The 21758-nt window shown below is 36.5% G+C and overlaps 1 protein-coding gene across 1 annotated transcript; it reads right to left on the bottom strand.

The window, feature by feature from the left end:
• Window positions 1-18132: 18132 nt before the first annotated feature.
• Window positions 18133-19293, bottom strand: LOC149803872 (uncharacterized). Its single transcript, XM_089953997.1, has one exon. The coding sequence runs from the start codon at window positions 19291-19293 to the stop codon at window positions 18133-18135; it is 1161 nt and encodes a 386-aa protein (XP_089810123.1).
• Window positions 19294-21758: the final 2465 nt, after the last annotated feature.

Raw genomic sequence — 21758 nt, 5'->3', positions numbered from 1 at the left:
CTACCCAATACTCTAGAAAAGAAATAACTATTAATTTGCCAATGTGTGTAAGTAGAGTAGTGTGAATATAAACACTAACTCTTTATTGATAGTGAGAGTGTATGTGTTAGTAAGTGCTCAAGTAAGTTGGTGAGGATAGTAGATTAAAATCATGTTTTTTTGGTGTTTGAGGTGTATATTTGGGGTTAGATTGGATTGCTTTGCATATGTAAATAGTCTATTGAAGTGATTTATGAAAAATTTTTAAAATAGTGATGGGTAGCATAAAAAGTGAGTGAGTGTTTCTTTTAGGTCCGCGCGTTGTTGTTTTTTTTTTTGGTTATGATCTAGGTAAGATGAATTTTATGTTTTTAGGGGGATGTTTTCCTTCACGTCCGCGCTTTCACTATAAATTGAAACTCGTTCGGCAGTCTAGCTACCCTTGCTGATTGATCAACACAAGAATGAATAGTAGCAGAATAAGCAAACTTCTTGAACTCCAGATACATCTGGAATATGTAAGGCGCCTGGTCAATGAACTGGCTGCGGAGGCTATAATAGAAGAAGAAAGAATAAAGAAGGAAGAGGAGGAGAGAAGACAGAGGGAAGAGGAGGAAAAGAAAAGAGAAGAAAGGATGTCGTTCAATATTCCCGAGACAGAGGATTGGGATAATGAAGCGAATCATCCTCCCTCTTCGCTCCCCAGAAGAAAGGTGAAAGGAGACTGGGGAAGAAGATGCGTGTGTGGCGCCAGGCCAGGAAGGTGCAATCATTAGATAGTTGCATCTGGAGTTCAAAAAAACAGCCCTTTTCAGGGCTACCCAATACTCTAGAAAAGAAATAACTATTAATTTGCCAATGTGTGTAGGTAGAGTAGTGTGAATATAAACACTAACTCTTTTAAAAAATGTGAGGGTATGTGTTTGTGTGTTTGTGTTTGTGTTTGTAAGAGTTAAGGTATGTTTGTGGGAATAGTAGATTATGGGTTTCTTTATTGTTTCTTAGCGTATGTGAAGAGTATAGTTTGGGTTATATTATATGAAATGAAAAAAGTAGGGGGATGTTTTCCTTCACGTCCGCGCGTTGTTTGGTCATGATCTAGGTAAGATCAATTTTATGTTTTTTAGGGGATGTTTTCCATCACGTCCGCGCTTTCACTATAAGAACCCGCAGTGTTCGTTGTTCAAACCATTCTGCAAAGAATAAAAAGAAGATGGCGTCAAACCAAATGGACAAAATACAAACCTTGCAAGACGTTTTAGACAACTTAGAAATAATGGAACAGATGCTAATAAGACTCGTTGAAGACCATTATTCCTATAGTCCCCATCGTGTAAAGATGGAAATTAATAACTTAAGAAAAGCAAAGGACAAGATTAGTGGTGTCATGAAAGAGATAAAGGAGGAGAAGGAGGATGAAGAGGAAATAATTAGAATACGCAAATGGAACGAAAAAATTGAAAAAGAAGAAGAAAATGAAAAGAGGAAGAAAGAAGAGGAGGAAGAGAAGAAGAAAGAAGAGGAGGAGGAGAAGAAAAAAAAGAAAGGGAAGAAGAGTGTAGGAGATAAAATAAGAACTTGGTGGAGAAAAAGAAGAAATTAGAAGAAGAAGAAAACCCAAAGGTCCTTTTCAGGGCCCCCATATTTCTCGAAAAGAGATAGTCTTTCCATTGCCTACCCCTTTCTTTTATTTTGTTTTTTTTATTTTTTTATGTTTCAATTTTACATAGACCCTATACAGTCCCAAGGGTTTTTTGGCCATGTTAAATTTACATAGACACTATATTGTCCCAGGGTTTTTGGCCATGTTAATTCCCATAGACCCTATATTGTCCCAGGGTTTTTGGTCATGTTAATTCCCATAGACCCTATATGTTCCCACGATTTTTTTCCATGTTAAATTTACATAGACCCTATATGTTCCCAAGGGTGTTTTTAATGATAAATCCCATAGACCCTATAAGATCCCCCTTCACTACTAATGTATACAAAAATAACCAAATACAGAAAACCTATTATTTGAATTTCGAGAAAGGTAGCTTTAGAATCATTACTTTAGTCCGACATTCATCGGCAAAGATTTAAAGTTTTACGCAGAAACTTTATTTTCTGTAACAGAGTTGTACTGAAACATTCATTATAGAAAGCAAAGGAAGTTCAGAGACTGAACAAGCAATAGATGCACTTCAGATAGAATAAAGATATTACTGACATCAAATCAATATGCACTTTACACACTGACGATAAAAAAAAAAAAAACTGATGAGGTCAATAACAGCCAAGACGACTACAAAAAAAAACTAATTTTGTCGCATCTAGTGCAGCTGCAATCGCTGTACAAATCAAATGTGAAGACTGATCGATACTGTTCGGTATTACCAGATTACAAACAATTTTGTTACTGCCAGCTTATGTCTTATAAGTGGTGCGGGTTTGCTTTTGCAGTCGAACCCAAGGATAGGAAATGCAAAATGAGATACCTTCAGACAAAACGGCTAAATGCACTTTCTGCCTTTATGTTCATACCATAAAGTAATCATTCTCATGCAATTTTCTCAGGGATATTATTGTTGTTGCTGTTGTTATTTTTGTTACTTTTCTCGTCTAAAGGGATTGTTGCTTTCACCTTTTCGGTGTTCAAAAGAGGATTAAGTCTTGCATGGAATAGCATTAAGTCTTGTATGGAATAGCATTAAGTCTTTTATGGAATAGCATTAAGTTTTGTATGGAGTAGCATTAAGTTTTGTATGGAATAGCTTTCAACATTTATTTTCATTTTATTTATACACATGATCATTCCAAGAGTATCACAATCTTGAATATTCCTAACGTGTCACAATAATTCAAAATTTGTAATATTTTTTCAATTGACCACAAACTGGTTTACCACATGAACAAATGAGACAATGTAATGATATCACAGCGTTCTGGCACTCAAATTACAGACGATTTAAGAAGCACTCTATTTCAACAATGCCTACAATTACATGGTCGCAGAGACAAAAACCAGCATTTAATGTATGTGCATGTGTTTGTGTGTATGTGGTCGCATTACCTGAAATCAGCCAAAGAAACTTCCAAAGAGTTGCTTTGGGTGAAAAAGGAGTCAACATTAGCGAGGTTGGCGTAGTTGGTTAAAGGATGACAGAAAAATAAGCGGGATACTAAACTGTACTTCATAGTAACTACACCCGTCCACTAAATATCACTCTCTTCAGTAAAGAATGTCGCCAGACATTTTTTTCCACAAAAATGTATCCTACATTTTTGTAGTGTGCCGAAAATCAAACTTAAGCTCAAATTAAACCACCTCTACATTCTTAATCGGTAGATCCTGAAGATTTGAAGAGCTATAGAATACAAGAGTACCAAATTAGAAACAAGAATGTCTTTGTTGAATTGAAATAGTCTTAGTTAATGTTGCATATTTTATTTGAATTTTAGTAAAATAAAAATAACCTAACCATGATGCTCAAGAAAATCATGTCAGAATGCATACTGTAGTCCAAAATATTGACGCATGACGAGCTAATTTTTCATGTGTGCTCATTTAACTCTATTTCTGAATGCGTTTTTCTTGAGGATCATGGTTAGATTTGATTGATCATGATTCAATCTGTGGCAGCCTTAGCAGTTTCTTGTACCATATTAGGGGCAAGGAAATTTCGTTATAATTTAAACCGTAAACTTTCAGCAGCACCGCCTTCCTGATAACTGAATGTTGTTTGCCAATTAATGGCTATATTTCGCGTTTTATAATTATCTTTAAAGAAATAATCCTACTCTTAAAGTTCTTCCTGTTAGATGAAATTCGGGAAGGTAATTCAAGACATTTGTTTCTGACAGTGTCTTCACGTATCCAAGCTAATTTAGCGTAGCTCTCTGTTCATTGACATGTGTACTGGAACATTTTTCTAATCATTTTAGGAATATAAGACTTGTTTACAATCTTCATTTTTCCCGTTTTATCAAAGAAGCAAACAAACCAAAAAGGAACACTTTTTATTTTCCTACGAAATTATAATGTTACCAGAAATTTGTTTATCACTGGGAACGTATGAAAACAAAGGATAAAATGATGCCAGTGTATCAATATTGTTGTTTAATACACTTATTTAGATGCTTCTCAAATAACTAACCATTCATATTTTAAGCATAATGGTGTTTGAAAATTTCAGCTGTTACATCTTTTTAGGATTTAGATGCCATCAATACAAAATATATCCCAAATTGTATCTTAAATAACAGTTTGAAAGGCTTTCAATCAATCACGCTTGGACAATATACGCTCTAACGCAGGGGTGAGCAAACTACATCCCGTCCAACATTAGCTAGTGAGGTAATTTCGTTAATATTAGTAGAAATGTGCGGCCCGTGACGACTTAGCAAAATATTTAACACCTCTCCGTATCGTTACAGTCAGTAAAATGACAGCTTTGTCAGCTTTTTTCCAACAAAAGTTAAACTGAAATTTACAAACTTAATTATAACATTAAAACTCATAGCAGCCTCAATTTTAATGTGTTCGCATGTTTGATATAGCATGCAAAGTTGACACCATAAGTGCCGAGGCAATATTCACATTGGGATCTATAATACACAAACGCGATGTTTCATAATAGACTAGATATTGCACGTTAAAGCAAGTCAGTCATATAAAATAACATTAGGTTTGAAACGATCCATTTTCATGTGCAGAGGTGGTATCTGACAGATTTCTAGAATGTCGAAGATAGGGAGAAGACAGCGCACTCTAAAATGAAGATATTAAAACATATACGTCCTTCGAATTTGCATTGACATCAAAGTCAGAAGGGAATTGGAAAGTGCATCCAACAATATGTCAGTAAATACAATCAACATGGTACACACGAATCAGGTGATACGAAGACTACAACGTAGGCAAAGTACTCGCTGGGTAATATATGACATCAACAAAAAGAAATGAATTTAGATAAACCCAAACAAGAAAAAAGAAACGAATGAACGAATAACAATCTCCAAGACTACAAGTTGCCCTATGAAGTCTTGAGCATGATAAAATATATATGGACGTTGGGACGTCAAACAAACTTTAGAATTCTTTCAACCGTCGTTGAAATTATGTATAGCTATGACTTACGCAAATACTCGGCCAACAAACAACGCATATTTCGTGGATAAAACGTTAACTTTGTTAAATTTTGCATCATCCATGAAGCCATCAGTCACAAAATATCCAAAAGTTAGATAATCTGGTTAAAACCAGATTGACTCTAAGAGCGTTCGGCTATACATCTTGTAAAGATTTCGTTTTAGCGAGATATCTAAAGCTATTGAGATTCAACTAAGCATTTCAATAGAAATTACTCTGAATAAGGCAAATGTATCTTCCAGAGACGGCAATGGCTTTGTCCATCCCAGAGGAGGCTTGTCGCGGAGTGACAACGCCAACAGTTATGGAAGAACCGTTGTTAACTATTACAAATTTAAAATATAGAAACAGTTCAAGAAATTGGGAAAACGAAATGAAAAATAACACATATGTAAAGATTGCATGACAGCCGCGATATTAATCTGATATTACTACAGAGAAAATATACACACTAGGTTAAAAAATAAGATAAATGAAATCAAGATTGAAAATAAAAAACTTGTACAAAGCTGTATCCTTGTACTGTTATTCAATGTAATGCATTAAATTGGTTAAGACCCCTTAACAAAGTATATTAATTATTTCAGCCATGAAACGTTTTTGAAATTTTTCCAAAACGTATGACCCTGTGAAAAGATAATGAGCTACACGTGACGTGAAATTTTGACAGAATCATTCGAAATAGGTCCGTGTGTATGGCAACATCGGGTAGAGGTATTTCTATAATGCATTTTATACACAAATGTAACATATCATAGTCAGTCAAAACAGTATTGAAAAATTTCAGTTCTTTTGCCATATGTGATAGCTGATGACTGAATATAAAATACCTTTACTCGATGGCGATGCGCCCAAATCAGACATCAATATCATATATCTAAAAACTATTTACTTTAATATGCAGCAAATTTAGAATTCCACCTTTATCATGGCTGGAGATGCCTCATGGAAAAATAATAAATTCTTAAAGATAATGGGCCAAATGAACACATAATTGTCCACTAATGTTGTGTTAGCTGCTTACAGACGTGAATACAAGTATCGATCTGGTACTGTCTAGTACTGGAGAACAGTTTTAGATGCTGAAACAGATTCTGCGGTAGACCTAGAATACCTGGATATATCTCTTTCTGTACGATAGAAATGAATTGAAAGATTTGTATTCCAAAGGCTGATGAACAATCTTTGACAGAAGGAGAATAAATTATAGAGTAAAAAGAATACGAACTAGGTCAGAATTATGTAGAGACGAAGGACGTTGATGATGATATTGATATGCAGCATACCTTTTTAGCCTTGATGTTGTTCCTGCGGAATACTTTGTCTTTGCCCTTGTCGCAGAACGACTAGACCTTTTCCAAACTTAAATTTGGAAATGCCAAGCATCAATATCGATCACGAAATGAAGAAGCAATATTTGTTTTGTTTTCTCTTTTTTCGTTTATTCCAGTGCCTTCGGGGTCTGCTATATCATAGTTTTTCTTCAGAAACTCTTAATCGTCTACATACTTCGTTCACATTTTAGTATACAACACATATATCAAATCAACTATTGTCATAACAAATACAATAACGTGTTCAACCAACTTCATCAATAATTATAGGCAATGGGGATATTACTTACAAAACCAAACAAAGCCCCAACTAGATTTTTAAATTCATTTCTATTTGTTCAAACATTTTATGTTTGTAGTAGGGAGTTAATGCGGAAAACCTCCTTCACCACTGGTTACGGCACGTTTTCCAAATTTGCTATAGACAGAGCAACCGTCGATGTTGCCGTTGCTAACACTGTAGTGATATTAGCCATTGTTACACCATTTTCTTTCTGAACTTGCAAATATTTCGAAATTTTCAATATTTTCAATAAATTCTAACGTCATTTGAATGTTGTCCAGTTCATTTTACAATAAATGGTTTCACTGTTATCTTGGTGGGGTTTTGTTGTTTTTGCTTAATTTCGTTATTTTGTATATACTCTCTCTTCATGTTGTATGAGTTATACTTGAAAAGCTTTCATATTTGAGCCTGCTATTGCAACAGCTTTCGACATATCCTTCTATCTTTCTTCTTGTTCCGAAAAGAATCTTGGACAGTTTGGTTTTCTTGTGAGTTAAGTGAACATTTTATAATTTTGATTTTCGGCTACATTAAATGATCTTTATATTTCATCACCAACTTTCAGTTTCCAGTTGTCGTAGACCATTGCTAATCTGTATATTTGAACGTCTTTTATTTCTTTTCCCTCAGGTAGATGTATTAGTTGCCTTTGAACAGCAATATTAGCTTAAAGTGGATATGTTAATTTTCGCATGTGTCTATTGACTGATTTAAGTTTTAATCGAAGCGGATAAATTAATTTTCTTATGCGTCTACTGACTGATTCAGGTTTTGTTCCACCATTTGAAAAGTTATCTTCCATGAATCACTTTACCGTCTCTTCTTATGGATTTGATCTCCGTGCAAAGATCTCGCATATATTACAAAGTCTGTGTTTAGACTGATAGCCAGACTTTCTTTGTAGTTCCTTCACTGTAATCTTTTCTTTTGTTTGATATCTTGAGTCTCAACTCTTTAGTCTGCAAACACACTAACAATATTTACGGTATCATAACCTACTATCTGGACTTGTGTATCTATCTTTCTATCAATTGCATTATTTTCTCTTTATTTTCGTTCATCATTTCACCACCTTCACCCATGTTTCGATTATTCAAATAACGCTAAAATGTATAAGTCATAGCTGGAAAAAAGAACTGGGATTTATCAACGATACAAGTAGCCACAGTTATAAAGAAAATGAATAGAACAAACAAGAATTGAATATTTCAATTGCAAATGGAACAAAGAAAAGAGATAACGTGCCATAACGTGACAGAAAGAAGACTGAAAAAATGAGGAAATTTTTGTAAATGCAATAGCTGATGAAATTTCCAAATCAATATTTGATAGTGTAATTGATATTCTGAAATCATTGATTTGAAGATTTCTTCTGATCGACGAAGTGAACAGTTTACTAATTGCACAGGAAAATAACCACGTGACATCAAATGGATTCATACTTCACTTGAGGTTTGTTACTTAAGCTATCTTTACCTTTATCTGCAACGAGTGCGAGTTTCACGCCTTTCAAACATTTCGATTTCAGCAATACATCAGAAGGTATGAAAATAGATATCGAAAACTCCTCAAGACAATGTTGAAAAATGCTGGATAAATGCAGTGTGTTCTGGTTGCGTTGCGTAGGTGCCTCTGTGCCTTTAACCACACGTGGTACTCTGGTTGCCATTACATGAGAAGCTGCGTAACATTCATCGGGGGTTATACATAAGAAGATAATTAGAAGATCCTTTACAAAATGAACTCAGTCACGAAGTTCGCGATAATCTGACATTTTTTTGTTTCTGTCATCTGACTATTGTTTTTCTAGTTGAATCATATCTCCTTCTCTCCTTTGTTCAGGATGATTAAATCAAGAGAGGCATTTCAGGTTATATGACAGATCCATCTTCACTGATGCCTTCGAGTTTTTCAACATTTAATCGTCTACACAGTTTTCTTACTTCACAGTAAGAATCCCATTTGAAGTCACTATCTAAGACATGCAAAGTAACAAGAAAAATTTCAATCAATGCGTGAAGTTTGTTAATTTATTGATCAAGGTGGGACCGAAGAAAATGTATGAAATAAACTTTTATGGCGATGTTTTATTATGATATAATACCATCATTTTATCCTATTTTTGTACAACAGTATATATAGATAATAAATTACTGGGTAACGACAAAAGACCCGAGCTATTAAAATAGTAAATTGTTAATGGAATGGTCATTTATTTGCTGGGTCAAAGAAAATTAGTTTAAGCCCAATAAACAGAAAAACTGTCCAATGCCTGGGTTCCAAAGTGATAATCATTTATAGCTCTTTCTTTCAATGGGAGTTAAAGTAATTTACCAATATAATTACTCTGCCTATTTTGTTTTAAATTTGATAATGACCACAATTTATGAAAATATTTGTCTAGCGTTAAAACCTTGTGTGTGTTAGTTTTAGGCAAAGATCCCTGGTATAGGCAGTCTAGGTAACTAATTTTTTGAGGGGTGAGGATGAACAAAATCCTAACAAGTGTTTTGTTCTTTGTATTTACCAGCTGAAGCTTAGATTTCCAGTTACTTATCTTAGAAACACAATTACATCACTATGCAGCCTGGTATATTATGGTATATTATTAAATCAAATATATATATATATATATATATATATATATATATATATATATATATATATATATATATATATATATATATATATATATCTTTTCTTGTTTCTGTACTTTATTTAACCTATTTTGCAAATGTCTCCCACAAACGGACAGAAAAAGACATGTTTCAGAGACATTCGAAAAAGACATGTTTCACAGACATTCGAAAAAGACATGTTTCACAGACATTCGAAAAAGACATGTTTCACAGACATTCAAATCCAAGATAAAAACAAAACGGGCAAGATGAATATCAAAGAATAATACAGTTGCCCCAGTGAACTTAAAACGCCTAAAAAAATATACAGTAGGCTTTTTTAATCGGGCTAATCAGTTACGTTGTACTGTCCAGTTGAACTTGTCCAGACATTACGAAACGCGTTTAATACAAATAATGATGTATATGAATCATTCAGTTGAAGGTGGTAGCTGTGAAAGGTCATATGAAGATTTTAAAATAAGAAAAAAAGATTTAATTTCAGAATGGAAATGGACCGGACACAATTAAATAATAGTGATTTAATAAAAGACAGTTAACATACTGAATTATATATTAACAAAATGATAACGTCCTTTGCGACATGAAATTATGCATAGCTAAATATTTATAAGTGTTTTGTGCCAAAGTTGTACCGGATGCCACTTCGAAGTCATTGAATTTACACATTTGTTAGTCACTAGGTGCTAGTTTACAATGTCTCCTTTGCATATTGATTCAATAATATATTCATGTAGCGTAGAATAAAAAAACAATTATTCAAAATAATCCTTATGGATTCACCCTTGAGAGCAAGCAAAATTGTATTAGAGCGTTAATAACGAACTTTTTATTGTTTATTATATGATACAATTTATCTGGTCAACAATGAGTGGAACAGTGAAATACGTACACTTCAAAAAAGCTAATACGCAATTTAAGAAACGTTAGTTACGTAAATGTCGTAAACTGAAAGCAGAAAGCACAATACTAATTATCGTAATTTGCTCATGAACAATTATTATCGATCCCAAGGAATCTGAGAAAACCAAATTTAAGATGGTGTCAGTAAGACACAGAAATAAAATTTTCATGTTACCGTGCGTTAGATTTATGTTAATTGGCATCATTTCAGTGTACTCTCTCTCTATTAAACAAACATTGAATAGTATTAGGTTACCTAGAATATTTCTATAAAAAGTTTTAAAAGCAATTAAACGTCGACATCGACAATAAAACATATCAGTCGAAAAGTTCTTGGTTCGCATTGAAAAAAACAGTTGTACAATCAGATTCTTTCCCGCATAGAAAAAAAACTGTTTACTTTGAAACTTTCCATTAACATGCAAAAATATTTGAAGACCTTAGCGAAAACGTAACTTAAGAAAGTATAAAAGATGGAATTTTCGCTCTTCACTCTGAATGTGGGTCAGTTGGTAATACAATTGCGCTAAGTATAAAATGTATACACAGGGTTTGACATAATGCAACATCTTGAAATTGTTGAGAAGTCTATAGATTATCAATGTAAATATATTTAAAAAAAGTTCACTTTGTCTTTGAAAATATTTTTAAAAAGATGTGGAAAATGATTGAAAGCATTACAGTTCCCTATTACCTTTCCTGTACTGACATGCAACGTCAAAACTCAGATAGAATGAAACTGTATTAAATCAACGTGTAAAAAGGGAACTTCCTGGCTCCTAAGATTTAATCTTGACACACGAATGGTGCAAAAATCATACCAGATATTTAACAGACTTACTCGCATTTGCAACCCATATTCCCCCTCCTTGGGAGATGAAGAACAATTGTGAAATCAGCGCAGACTGTAGGTTATAGGAAGTCTTGGCGTGGCAAAACATGAAAGTACCTTCTCGATTAATATACCACATCTGAACTTAGAAAATGATACAGAGTATAGGAAGGGATATTATTTACATTGCACATTACAAAACGAAAGCACGTGACTTTCATTATGAAGTAATAGGTAATATGAATATAGTGTATCGATACCACAGGTACTGTTCACAGCAATGTAATTACAGTATGAATTGAGTCTATTATGTAGAAGGTACTGTTCACATCGTTATTTTCATAGTATGAATAGAGTACATAGATGTAGCAGGTACTGTTCACAGCATTGTGTTCATAGTATATAGAGTCTATGATGTAGCAGGTACTGCTCACAGCAACGTGTTTATAGTATGAACAGAGTACATATTTGTAGCAGGTACTGTTCACAACAATGTGTTTATGGTATGAATATTTTACATATTTGTAACAGGTACTGTTCACAGCATTGTGTTCATTGTATAGATAGAGCCTATGATGTAGCAGGTACTATTCACAGCAATGTGTTCACAGTATGAATATTGTACATATATGTAGCAGGTACTGCTCACAGCAATGTGTTCATAGAATAGATAGTGTCTATGTTGTAGCAGGTACTGTTCACAGCAACGTGTTTATAGTATGAATAGAGTACATAGATGTAGCAGGTACTGTCCACAGCAACGTGTTTATAGTATGAATAGAGTACATAGATGTAGCAGGTACTGTTCACAGCAATGTGTTTATGGTATGAATTGAGTCTATAGATGTAGCAGGTACTGTTCACAGCATTGTGTTCATAGAATAGATAGTGTCTATGTTGTAGCAGGTACTGTTCACGTCAATGTGTTTATGGTATGAATATTTTACATATATGTAGCAGGTACTGTTCACAGCAATGTGTTCATAGTATAGATAGAGTCTATGATGCATCAGGTACTGTTCAAAGCATTGTGTTCATAGTATAGATAGTGTATATGATGTAGCAGGTACTGTTCACATCAATGTGTTTATGGTATGAATATTTTACATATTTGTAGTAGGTACTGTTCACAGCATTGTGTTCATTGTATAGATAGAGTCTATGATGTAGCAGGTACTATTCACAGCAATGTGTTCACAGTATGAATATTGTACATATATGTAGCAGGTACTGCTCACAGCAACGTGTTTATAGTATGAATAGAGTACATAGATGTAGCAGGTACTGTCCACAGCAATGTGTTCATGGTATGAATAGAGTCTATGATGTAGCAGGTACTGTTCACAGAATTGTATGCATATTATGAAAAGTCCATCGATGTAGCAGGCACCGTTCACAGCACTGTGTTCATAGTATGAATAGAGTCTATGATGTAGCAGGTACTGTTCACAGAATTGTATGCATATTATGAAAAGTCCATCGATGTAGCAGGCACCGTTCACAGCACTGTGTTCATAGTATGAATAGAGACTATTCTTTCTCTGCGAGGCATAGATGTAGCAGGCATTTGTTCCCAATATCGTGTCACTGCAATCCGAATAATCACCTGTGTATAGCATGTGCGCCGTTTTAAATGCATTTATCATTTTAAGTAACCATTGAGAATGATTCTACTAAATTGTGCATTAATCATGTTGGACTGCATATGTGGTAACTGATAAACATGAAAGACACAGTCCAGACGTAGGACAACATCTCTATTCACGTGATCACAAATTCGTCATAAAGACCCGGAAGTCTGTATCACAGCAATGCTGGTTAATGCAAGACTACAGAGCCGTCGAAATAAACTGAGACAACGGACATAATGCGCTTGTCTTTTTCAAAGACTTGCGACCGAATTAAAAGTCAAGATAGAAGTTCTGCAACCTGGTAGAAAATTGGTTCCTGCCCGAAGGTGTGCATGTGTGTGTGTGTGTGTGTGTGTGTGTGTGTGTGTGTGTGTGTGTTTTGTGATATTTGTTTTTTTTTTAAGTAGCTTTAACAATTTTGCAGTCATAAAGCTACATGTCTGCAGCGTGGCAGTTTATAGTGATGTAGCACCTGGGCATCATGACGCAGACATGTAGCATGATGTCCCACCCAGTCAAATGACCCTGATACCAGGCAGACCAGTCCTAACACTTACCTCTTAACGCTGAACGCCTAAAGAGGCAGCCGTTAGTATCATTTTTATAAGTCTTTGGCATGACTCGATCTGGGTTCGAACCCACGACCTCCTGCATCCGAGGCGGACGCTCTAACCACTAGGCTAATGGAGCGGTCCCTGCCAGAAGGACAGAAGAAGATTCATCATCTACCAACAAACTAACAGCTTATGGTTGAATATACCCCATCAGTTGCCTAAAGCAAAATCTGCTTGTGATGTAATTGAACCAAGATGAGCGAAACAGAAAATGACACCATCAGTAACCAATATATATATCCAGTCAGAGGGTCAAGTTGCCCCAGCCTCGAACAAATTAACCCTGATTAAAGTGTTTCTGGGCTGCGAATGTTTTGGCAATAGTCCAATATAATTTGTGAAATTATTTCCAGGAATTACCTTTGTCACATTGCATCTGTAGGATAAACACACACACACACACACACACACACACACACAGAGAGTTATCCATATCAAGGCAAACAAGTTCCTGGAGCCCGTTTTCATGCCATTGTGAACAAAAAAGTAAATGTAGCCTCTATATATAAATGATATTATGTTCCATTTTCCCTGTCCAGATCCGTACATTGCATGACATTTGTGAATATTTATACCGAATGGCTAGTGGAGAAATCTAGGCATTGCAAAATCAGTTACCACTGAGACTAAATTAGTTAAGTATGAAAGGTAAAATTCTTCAGATATTCAATACGATCCAGTGCACCAATAAAATGTTTAACAGATCTTCGTCAATTTAAGTGAGCGACGTCTGGTAGGAACACGGACGCTCAACAAGCGGAGGACCGACGTTCAAGAAATTGTTCAGTCCTAAATAGCTTCCGTGTGTTGCTGCTCCGTAAAACCACTAATTAAATGAAAATGTTGTATACTTCGCCGACACGTCTTCGGAACAATTCAATCTCAGTTATGTCGAGCACTATTCGATGCAAAATTTGCTGCACTCCGATTCTATTTACAAGTTTGAGCAGCGATTGAAAGGCAAGAAGAAAGCATCACTGCTGCCTATAACGCATGATGGAGGACAATCTCCGGTGGAAATTCCGGAAGGATCGAGGCACACATTAGCTCAGTGTCAGTCAGAGTTAAAAGAAGAAAAACAAGGCGTCATAAAAGAAGAAAAATAAGGCGTCATCAATGTTTGAAAGGATAATGCACAAATAAATTATTTGCTAAGAATACTCAATAAAGTATAACCTGAGTAAATCAAATTACTGTAATGAAATGTAGGCTCACTACTGAACAGCGTAGATGAAAGTCAAAAGAAGGCCATGTGATCTGTTGTAAAAAAATTATCACACCAATTAAAACAACTGACTCCATCTCCAGCGGCCCTGTAAAGAATTCAGTTGCCAGATATCCAGTTTTTAGCCCCCCCCCCCCCAAAAAAAAAACGATATACAGACGCCATACATTTATGCAAATATTTCTTGCTGAGGAAAATAAAACTCATGCTAAGAGATTATCCACGTGAGTACTGCAATAAAAATCACAGGAGCGAGTTTTAAAGCCTTTGAAAAAATGAAATACTGTTAGACACATAAATGATGCTGTTTATATTAAAACACATCACACTCCCGTCCCAGCATAATTTTACTAGTGGTAACTTTTTAGATGTTCACCCTCTCCTATAAAATATGAACGCCTTAATGTATGTTTTCCGAATCCCTTTCCAGACATATGTGTGTATCGGAGATTTCCCTCCATTAAAAAACAATAATCTTTATTGAGGACGTTTTTTCTTTTAAATTTGGTGATGTACTGTGTTGGGTTAAATCCTTTTGTTTCTATATATACCCAAAAATTGTAGCAAATTACGAAGTTTAGAGTCTTGTCTTGTATTCAGCCCCTTCACACACACACACACACACACACACACACACACGCACGCACGCTTAACTCCCCTCTCCCCAGGTAGTTTACTTGGCCTATATCCTTGTATGTCCCTGTTAGAGACCAATTACTTTTATTTGTGACCATTACCCCATATGTTTGTTGTGTAATCTGATTTAGCCTTTCAAGTGTGGTTCATTGTTGTGTGTATATTTGTTGTTGTGTTCTTTTATTTTTTTTTAAAAAACAATTTGTTATTGTCAGGTTAAGGGCACTAACATGGTCATATTACGGGTAACTAGAGTTGCATATTGATATATCCTATTGTTTAGGAGAAGAAAAACATACTGCGATAAGTACTCCCAGTCCCTTGTTATGGTCTTCTCCCAGTCCCTTGTGCTGGTCTTCTCCCAGTCCCTTGTTATGGTCTTCTCCCAGTCCCTTGTTATGGTCTTCTCCCAGTACCTTGTTTAGTAATCATTTGTGTGCCTAGAGTTTGCTAGATATATGTTAGCTTAGTATTCCCTTTCATGGTTATTAGTGTGTTAGCTGATTGTCTGCCTGATTATTGCACATTATATGAACCACAGAGACTAGAATTATTTCATGTGACTTTTGCCCTCAAGGTCTGCGTTTGAAAGTAGATGTTTCCATTCGATGTGTGGTGCTATTCTACATGTATGTTTTGTTGCTTTCCCTGTGTTATTGTTTGGGGACGGGTGTACAACAGACCAAATTCTTTTCTAAGTTGTATATTACTTTAATAGGCTAGTTTATTTACGTTTGCTGTGTACATGACAAAATCTAATTACGCTTATTAGTATATATCAGTGCTGTTCAGCCTTTTTAACACCATGGGCCACTGAAAAATGTTTTTCTTGAAGCCGAGGGCCGCAGCAGAAAACTGAAAAGCAACGACTATATAGCTGATCGAGCTCTGGCAGGCCATTTAAAATCAGCCCGGGGACCGCATGCGGCAGGCGGACCGCGGGTTGGACAGCACTGATATATATATATATATATATATATATATATATATATATATATATATATATATATATGTTTATGTAAATTCTCCTTGTATTTATTTTGATTTTAAAAGGGTGCACAATTTTCTCCTTGAACCTTATGTACAAGAGATACGTGAAAGTGATATTTTTTATTCAAGCAAGAACTTAATAGAAAACATTAATGTATATATACGCAAGTTGTTCAAGTACAGTCAATTTGAAACTGGTTGTTGCTTTATGTTTGGGATTTTCTTGTATACACTAAATTGATTTTGTGATAGAGAGTGTAATAATTACAATGAACTCTAAAGGCACTACCTTGGCTAAACTTAATTATTTATGCTAAAAAATCACAACAGTTTCATATATTTGTTTATGTAACATTACGCAGCAAGGTTCATGTAGGTAGCCTTTGATGGATTCAAATGCTCGTGGCATATCGTACCACAAGATTAATGTAGGCAGCCAATCAGATGTTTAAGTTACAACACATCTGATTGATTCAGATGTGCACGTTGCATTAAATCGCAAGGGTTATGTAGCAGTCAGTGATTGATGCAGATGTGCATGTTATATTGTATCACAAGGGTTATGTAGGCAGCCAAGGATTGATTCCGATGTGCATGTTACATTATACCACAAGGTTCATGTAGGCAGCCAATGGCTGTGTCAGATGTTGATGCTATTTTTTATCCCAAAGTTTTGTAAACCACGTTTGGGAATTATTTGACAAACAAGTAACTGCAATATTAGCTCACGGATCGGAAAGGACTTTGCAACAGCTAATCTTTTCGAAAGGATACAATCACAGTTAATTAAGAGTTTACTTGGAATATGTGTGTGTGATTTGGACTTTTAACGTAGCTTTTAACACTTTTTTCAGTCATATCGCTACGATGCCTGCAGTGGCAGTTTATAATGATGTCTAGCACCGGGGCATCATGCTGCGGAAATGTAGCACGATGTCCCACCCAGTCACATTATCCTGGCACCAGGCCGAACAGTCCTAACACTAACCTCTTAATGCTGAGCACCAAGCGCGGCAGCTGTTAGTACCATTTTTGTAAGTCTTTGGTATGACTCTGCCTGGGACCGATTCACTGACCTCCCGCATCCGACGCGGATGCTCTAACCACTATGCCACTGGAGCGGTTTTACTTGGAGTAAGGGTACAATTACCGTTAATTAAGAGTTTACTTGGAGTAAGGGTATGGAGTAAAGGGTACAATCACAGTTAATTAAGAGTTTACTTGGAGTAAGGGTATGGAGTAAAGGGTACAATCACAGTTAATTAAGAGTTTACTTGGAGTAAGCGTATGGAGTAAAGGGTACAATCACAGTTAATTAAGAGTTTACTTGGAGTAAGGGTATGGAGTAAAGGGTACAATCACAGTTAATTAAGAGTTTACTTGGAGTAAGGGTACAATCACAGTTAATTAAGAGTTTACTTGGAGTAAGGCATATATTTTCTCACGTAATATTCGCTGTGTTTGGAAATTAGAACAAAATATATGCCATGCTCAAAAGTGACAGTTTAATGTTCGGTTCTAGTGAATATCTTGCTATAATGTTGCAGATCTTTAGTTGAGAAATAATGTAGTTTGTTCAGTTTTCTCCTTAAACTGACAAATTGTATCACATAATTAATCTACTCTATTGACAACTGAATATATTATATTGACACTTTATTATCCTATATTTCCAACTGAGTATACGATATTGACAATTGAATATATTATAATGACAAATGAATATCCTATATTGACAATTGAATATCCTATATTGACAATTGAATATAATATTTTGACGATTGAATATACCTTACTGACAAGTGAATATACTATGTTGACAATTGAATATCTTATATTATCAAGTACTATATTGTCAATTGAATATACTACACTGAAAAGTGAATATTGTGTTGGTTGACCATCGGGACTCGAATCCTGCGCTGCTCTTCACTGATGGGTCTTTACGTGGCTGATGAGTCTGGTGCGAGATGCGCATGTCCTGGAGCAGTGTGTGCACTGGAGGTATCGGTTGGTTCTTGACGTTGAGGCCTTCCTGCGTTCCCTGGTGTAGACGACTTTTGTTCTGCGGGCATCTTCGAAGGTTTTGCACCTATTACGAACAGCTGCTCGCCAGCCAGAGCTATCCTTGGCGCAGGACTCGAGGTCTGTCACAAATATCGAGTAGCATATCAGGCTGTGCTTGATGGAGTCTTTTAATCTTTTCTTCGGGCGACCAATTTTTCTGTGTGCACTAAATAGAGCTCCATTCAAAATCTGACGTGGCATTCCAAACTCCTCTATACGGAGTTGGGCTGTCATGAACATCGCTTCGATACTGGTTAAGCCTGCTCTATCCAGGAATTCTAGGTTCGTCACTCTGTCTTGCCATCTGACGCCCATAATCCAGCGCAGGACTCTCGTGTGGAAGCACTCGAGCTGCTTGATGTGCTTCTTGAATGTTGTCCAGGTCTCACATCCATATAGGAGGCTTGTTAGCACAAGTGCTTTATATACCTTTATCTTGGTGAATAGTTTGATATTCCTGTGGCTCAACACGCGAGAGCGGAGACGTCCTAGTGAGTTACTGACGCTGCTGATGAGTGCTGTTATCTCTTTGTCTAACGATCTGTCGGAAGATATGATGCTTCCAAGGTATTTGAAGTGATCGACAGTTTTCAGCTGAGTGTCTTCGATAGACACAAACAGGGGTCGAACTATGGTTGCTGGGACCGGTTGGTCAAATACCTCTGTCTTGCTCAGACTAAAAGTGAGTCTGAAGAGTCTCGAGGCTTCCGCGAAGCGAGCAACGATGATCTGGAGATCTGTTTCCGTGTGTGCCGTAAGAGCACAGTCATGTGCGACAAGTTCTTCAAGAATAAGTTTCTCCATTGTTTTGGACCGGGCATTCCGTCGGCGAAGGTCGAAGAGATAGCCTTCCAGACTGTACTGTATGTCCACTCCTTTCTGGAGATTACGTGTAGCATGGTTCAGGACACATGTGAAGAAGAGGTTGAATAATACTTGGGCGAGAACACAACCATGCTTCACGCCGTTAGAAAAGTCGAATGGCTCAGAGACATCCCCGTTGTATAGAACGAGTCCCGTCATGCCGTCGTGGAAAAGTTGGATCATATTAATGAACTTCCTAAGGCAACCGAATCGTACCAAGATGACCCATAGTGCATTTCTGTTGACCGTATTGAAGGCCTTTGTGAGGTATATGAAGACACCGTAGAAGTTCACATTTTGTTGATTGCACTTTTCCTGTATCTATCTCACTGTGGAGATCAAGTCGATCGTGCTCCGATCTGGTCTGAATCCACATTGGGCCTCTGGCAGTATGGCTTCCGAGACATTACCGACCAGACGATTGAGAAGGACGCGCGCCATAATTTTGCCTGCAATCGACAGAAGTGATATGCCTCAATAGTCTCCCAGTCAGCTTTGTTCCCTTTCTTTCTTATAAGGTGACAATCAATGCGTCCTTGAACTGCCGTGGCATGGACATCTCCTCCCAAATGCTGATCGGGATACTGTGCAGTGCCTCAAGTACCTTAGGGTCAGCTGCTTTGAAGTATTTAACAGGAATTGCATCCGCGCCTGGTGCTAGAGCTGATCATGTTGATTGCTCGCTCGACTTCTTCCGTGGTAGGGGGAAAGTCCAGGTCCGAGATAGTTGGATTCGGGACAATTGAGTCTAACTCTGCAGAGTCTACGGTGGATGGCATGTTCAGTCGGCTGGAGAAGTGTTCATTGCACCTTTCCGTGATACTCTCTTTGTCAATGAGCAGAGTGATCCCGCCAGAAGAGATTAGATGGGTACTGAAGGCTATAGACGGTCCATATATATCTTTCAGAGACCTGAAGACTTCTTTTCAGTTGCTAGTGTCAGGGTAATTCTGAACTTCATCTGCTTTGTTGTCCCACTAGCTAGTTTTCGTATTGCGGAGTTCTCTGGGCTTTGCTTTGGTGGTGTTTGAAGCGATCACGTTTTGAGACTGAATCAACGTCGTTCTGCCATTCTTCATAGGCCTCTCGATTTAGTTCAAGGAGAACGCTTATCACCTCGTTATTTTCGTCAAACCAGTCTTGGTGGATTTTTCTTTTCGGTCCTAGGATGACCTTTGCAGACTCACTCAAAATGTACTTGAGCTGGCTCCACTTTGATGTTGGGTCACCAGTCAGACGTCCGTGCGCAATCAATAGGTTTTCAATGTGAGCTTGATATGGCTCTCTCACCTGCGACTGGTTCAGCCTTGCAGTGTTGAATTTGATTCGGGTAAGCTTCGTCTTTTTGCTTTGTCGTGACAATGTTGAGATCAAGGATAGCCATGACTAATGAGTAGTCCGTCCAGCACTCGGCTGTCCACAAGGCTCTTGTTGTCCGTCAGTCGCAGACATCTGTGTTACGGGCGATGATATAGACGAGCAGATGCCATTGTTTTAATCTGGGAAGCATCTAAGTCGCTTTATACTTGTTCTTCTGATGGAAGAGTGTGTACAAGATTTTGGTTTGTTTATGCTTATGATGTCGACCGCATTAAAGGTTAACTGTAAACCGCGAATAGCCGGTCAGTTAATGTATAGGATATGCAATTAGTAGGACACCTTTTCTAGTTCCTTCCCTTACTAGGGCGAGCAGCGAAGACCTAAACAGGGCTGCTCAGTCGCCTGGGATGCTGCCAGACTTCTTTGCTCTCTTGGTTCAAAGAAAAACGACCACTTGTCCACAGACCGCCTCCGTGTAGGTTTAGAACTACGTCTGCCGGTAGTAACCTCTACCTGTCGCTTCGTCCCTCCCCCATCGCTCTTGGACTTGGAAGATGCACAGAGTAAAAGAAAGATGACGCAAGGGTTTGAGTTAAGAGCGTTGCACAAGAAAAACACGCGCGTGAAGGAGATTATGGTCAAGAAAAATGAATATATTATATTGACAATTGTAATAATCGAATGAAACACAATCTAAGAATGCTATTTCGTTTTCTCCCCTCTCTTTTTAAGTTTATTTCAACAATATTGGCTTTAGAGATGAATTATGCTCAGTATTAGAAATGTCAGGATCAAAGTACAAAGTGCATTGGAACATATATGTATGTATGTATAAATTGTTATAAATATTTGATTTAATTCAATTATTTATTTGTTAGTTTTAATTTGTTTATTGCATTACATGCTATTTTAATGCAACTTTATTTACTGTTGTCTTTAGTTTCTGACCTTGATTCAGAACCAGTGATAGTTTTGGTAAACAACATTTTCTTTATCTTTGTTATTCTTTCTCAGAGTAAGCCTGATTGAATGAAATCAAGTACGTTATACGAAATATGTGTATATTGTTACAAACTTCTAAATTTGCTAGAAGGTTGGCCCACATCCGGGAATCTGTTTTGCGTCTTAAACTTGTGTATGTATGTATGTATGTATGTATGTATGTATGTATGTATGTATGTATGTATGTATGCATGCATGAATGTATGCATGCATGCATGTATCTCTCTCTGTCGATATATATATATATATATATATATATATATATATATATATATATATATATATATATATATATATATATA

This window comes from Sinohyriopsis cumingii, chromosome 3, assembly GCF_028554795.1.
Source record: "Sinohyriopsis cumingii isolate HCF-2022 chromosome 3, ASM2855479v2, whole genome shotgun sequence".
In the NCBI taxonomy this organism is placed as follows: Eukaryota; Metazoa; Mollusca; class Bivalvia; order Unionida; family Unionidae; genus Sinohyriopsis; species Sinohyriopsis cumingii.
The sequence above is the reverse complement of the archived record's forward strand: the minus strand, read 5'-3'. Positions and strand labels throughout refer to the sequence as shown.

Excerpts from the sequence above, each read along its gene's own strand:
- LOC149803872 (XM_089953997.1), bottom strand. The coding sequence starts at position 19,293 with ATGACGGGACTCGTTCTATACAACGGGGATGTCTCTGAGCCATTCGAC.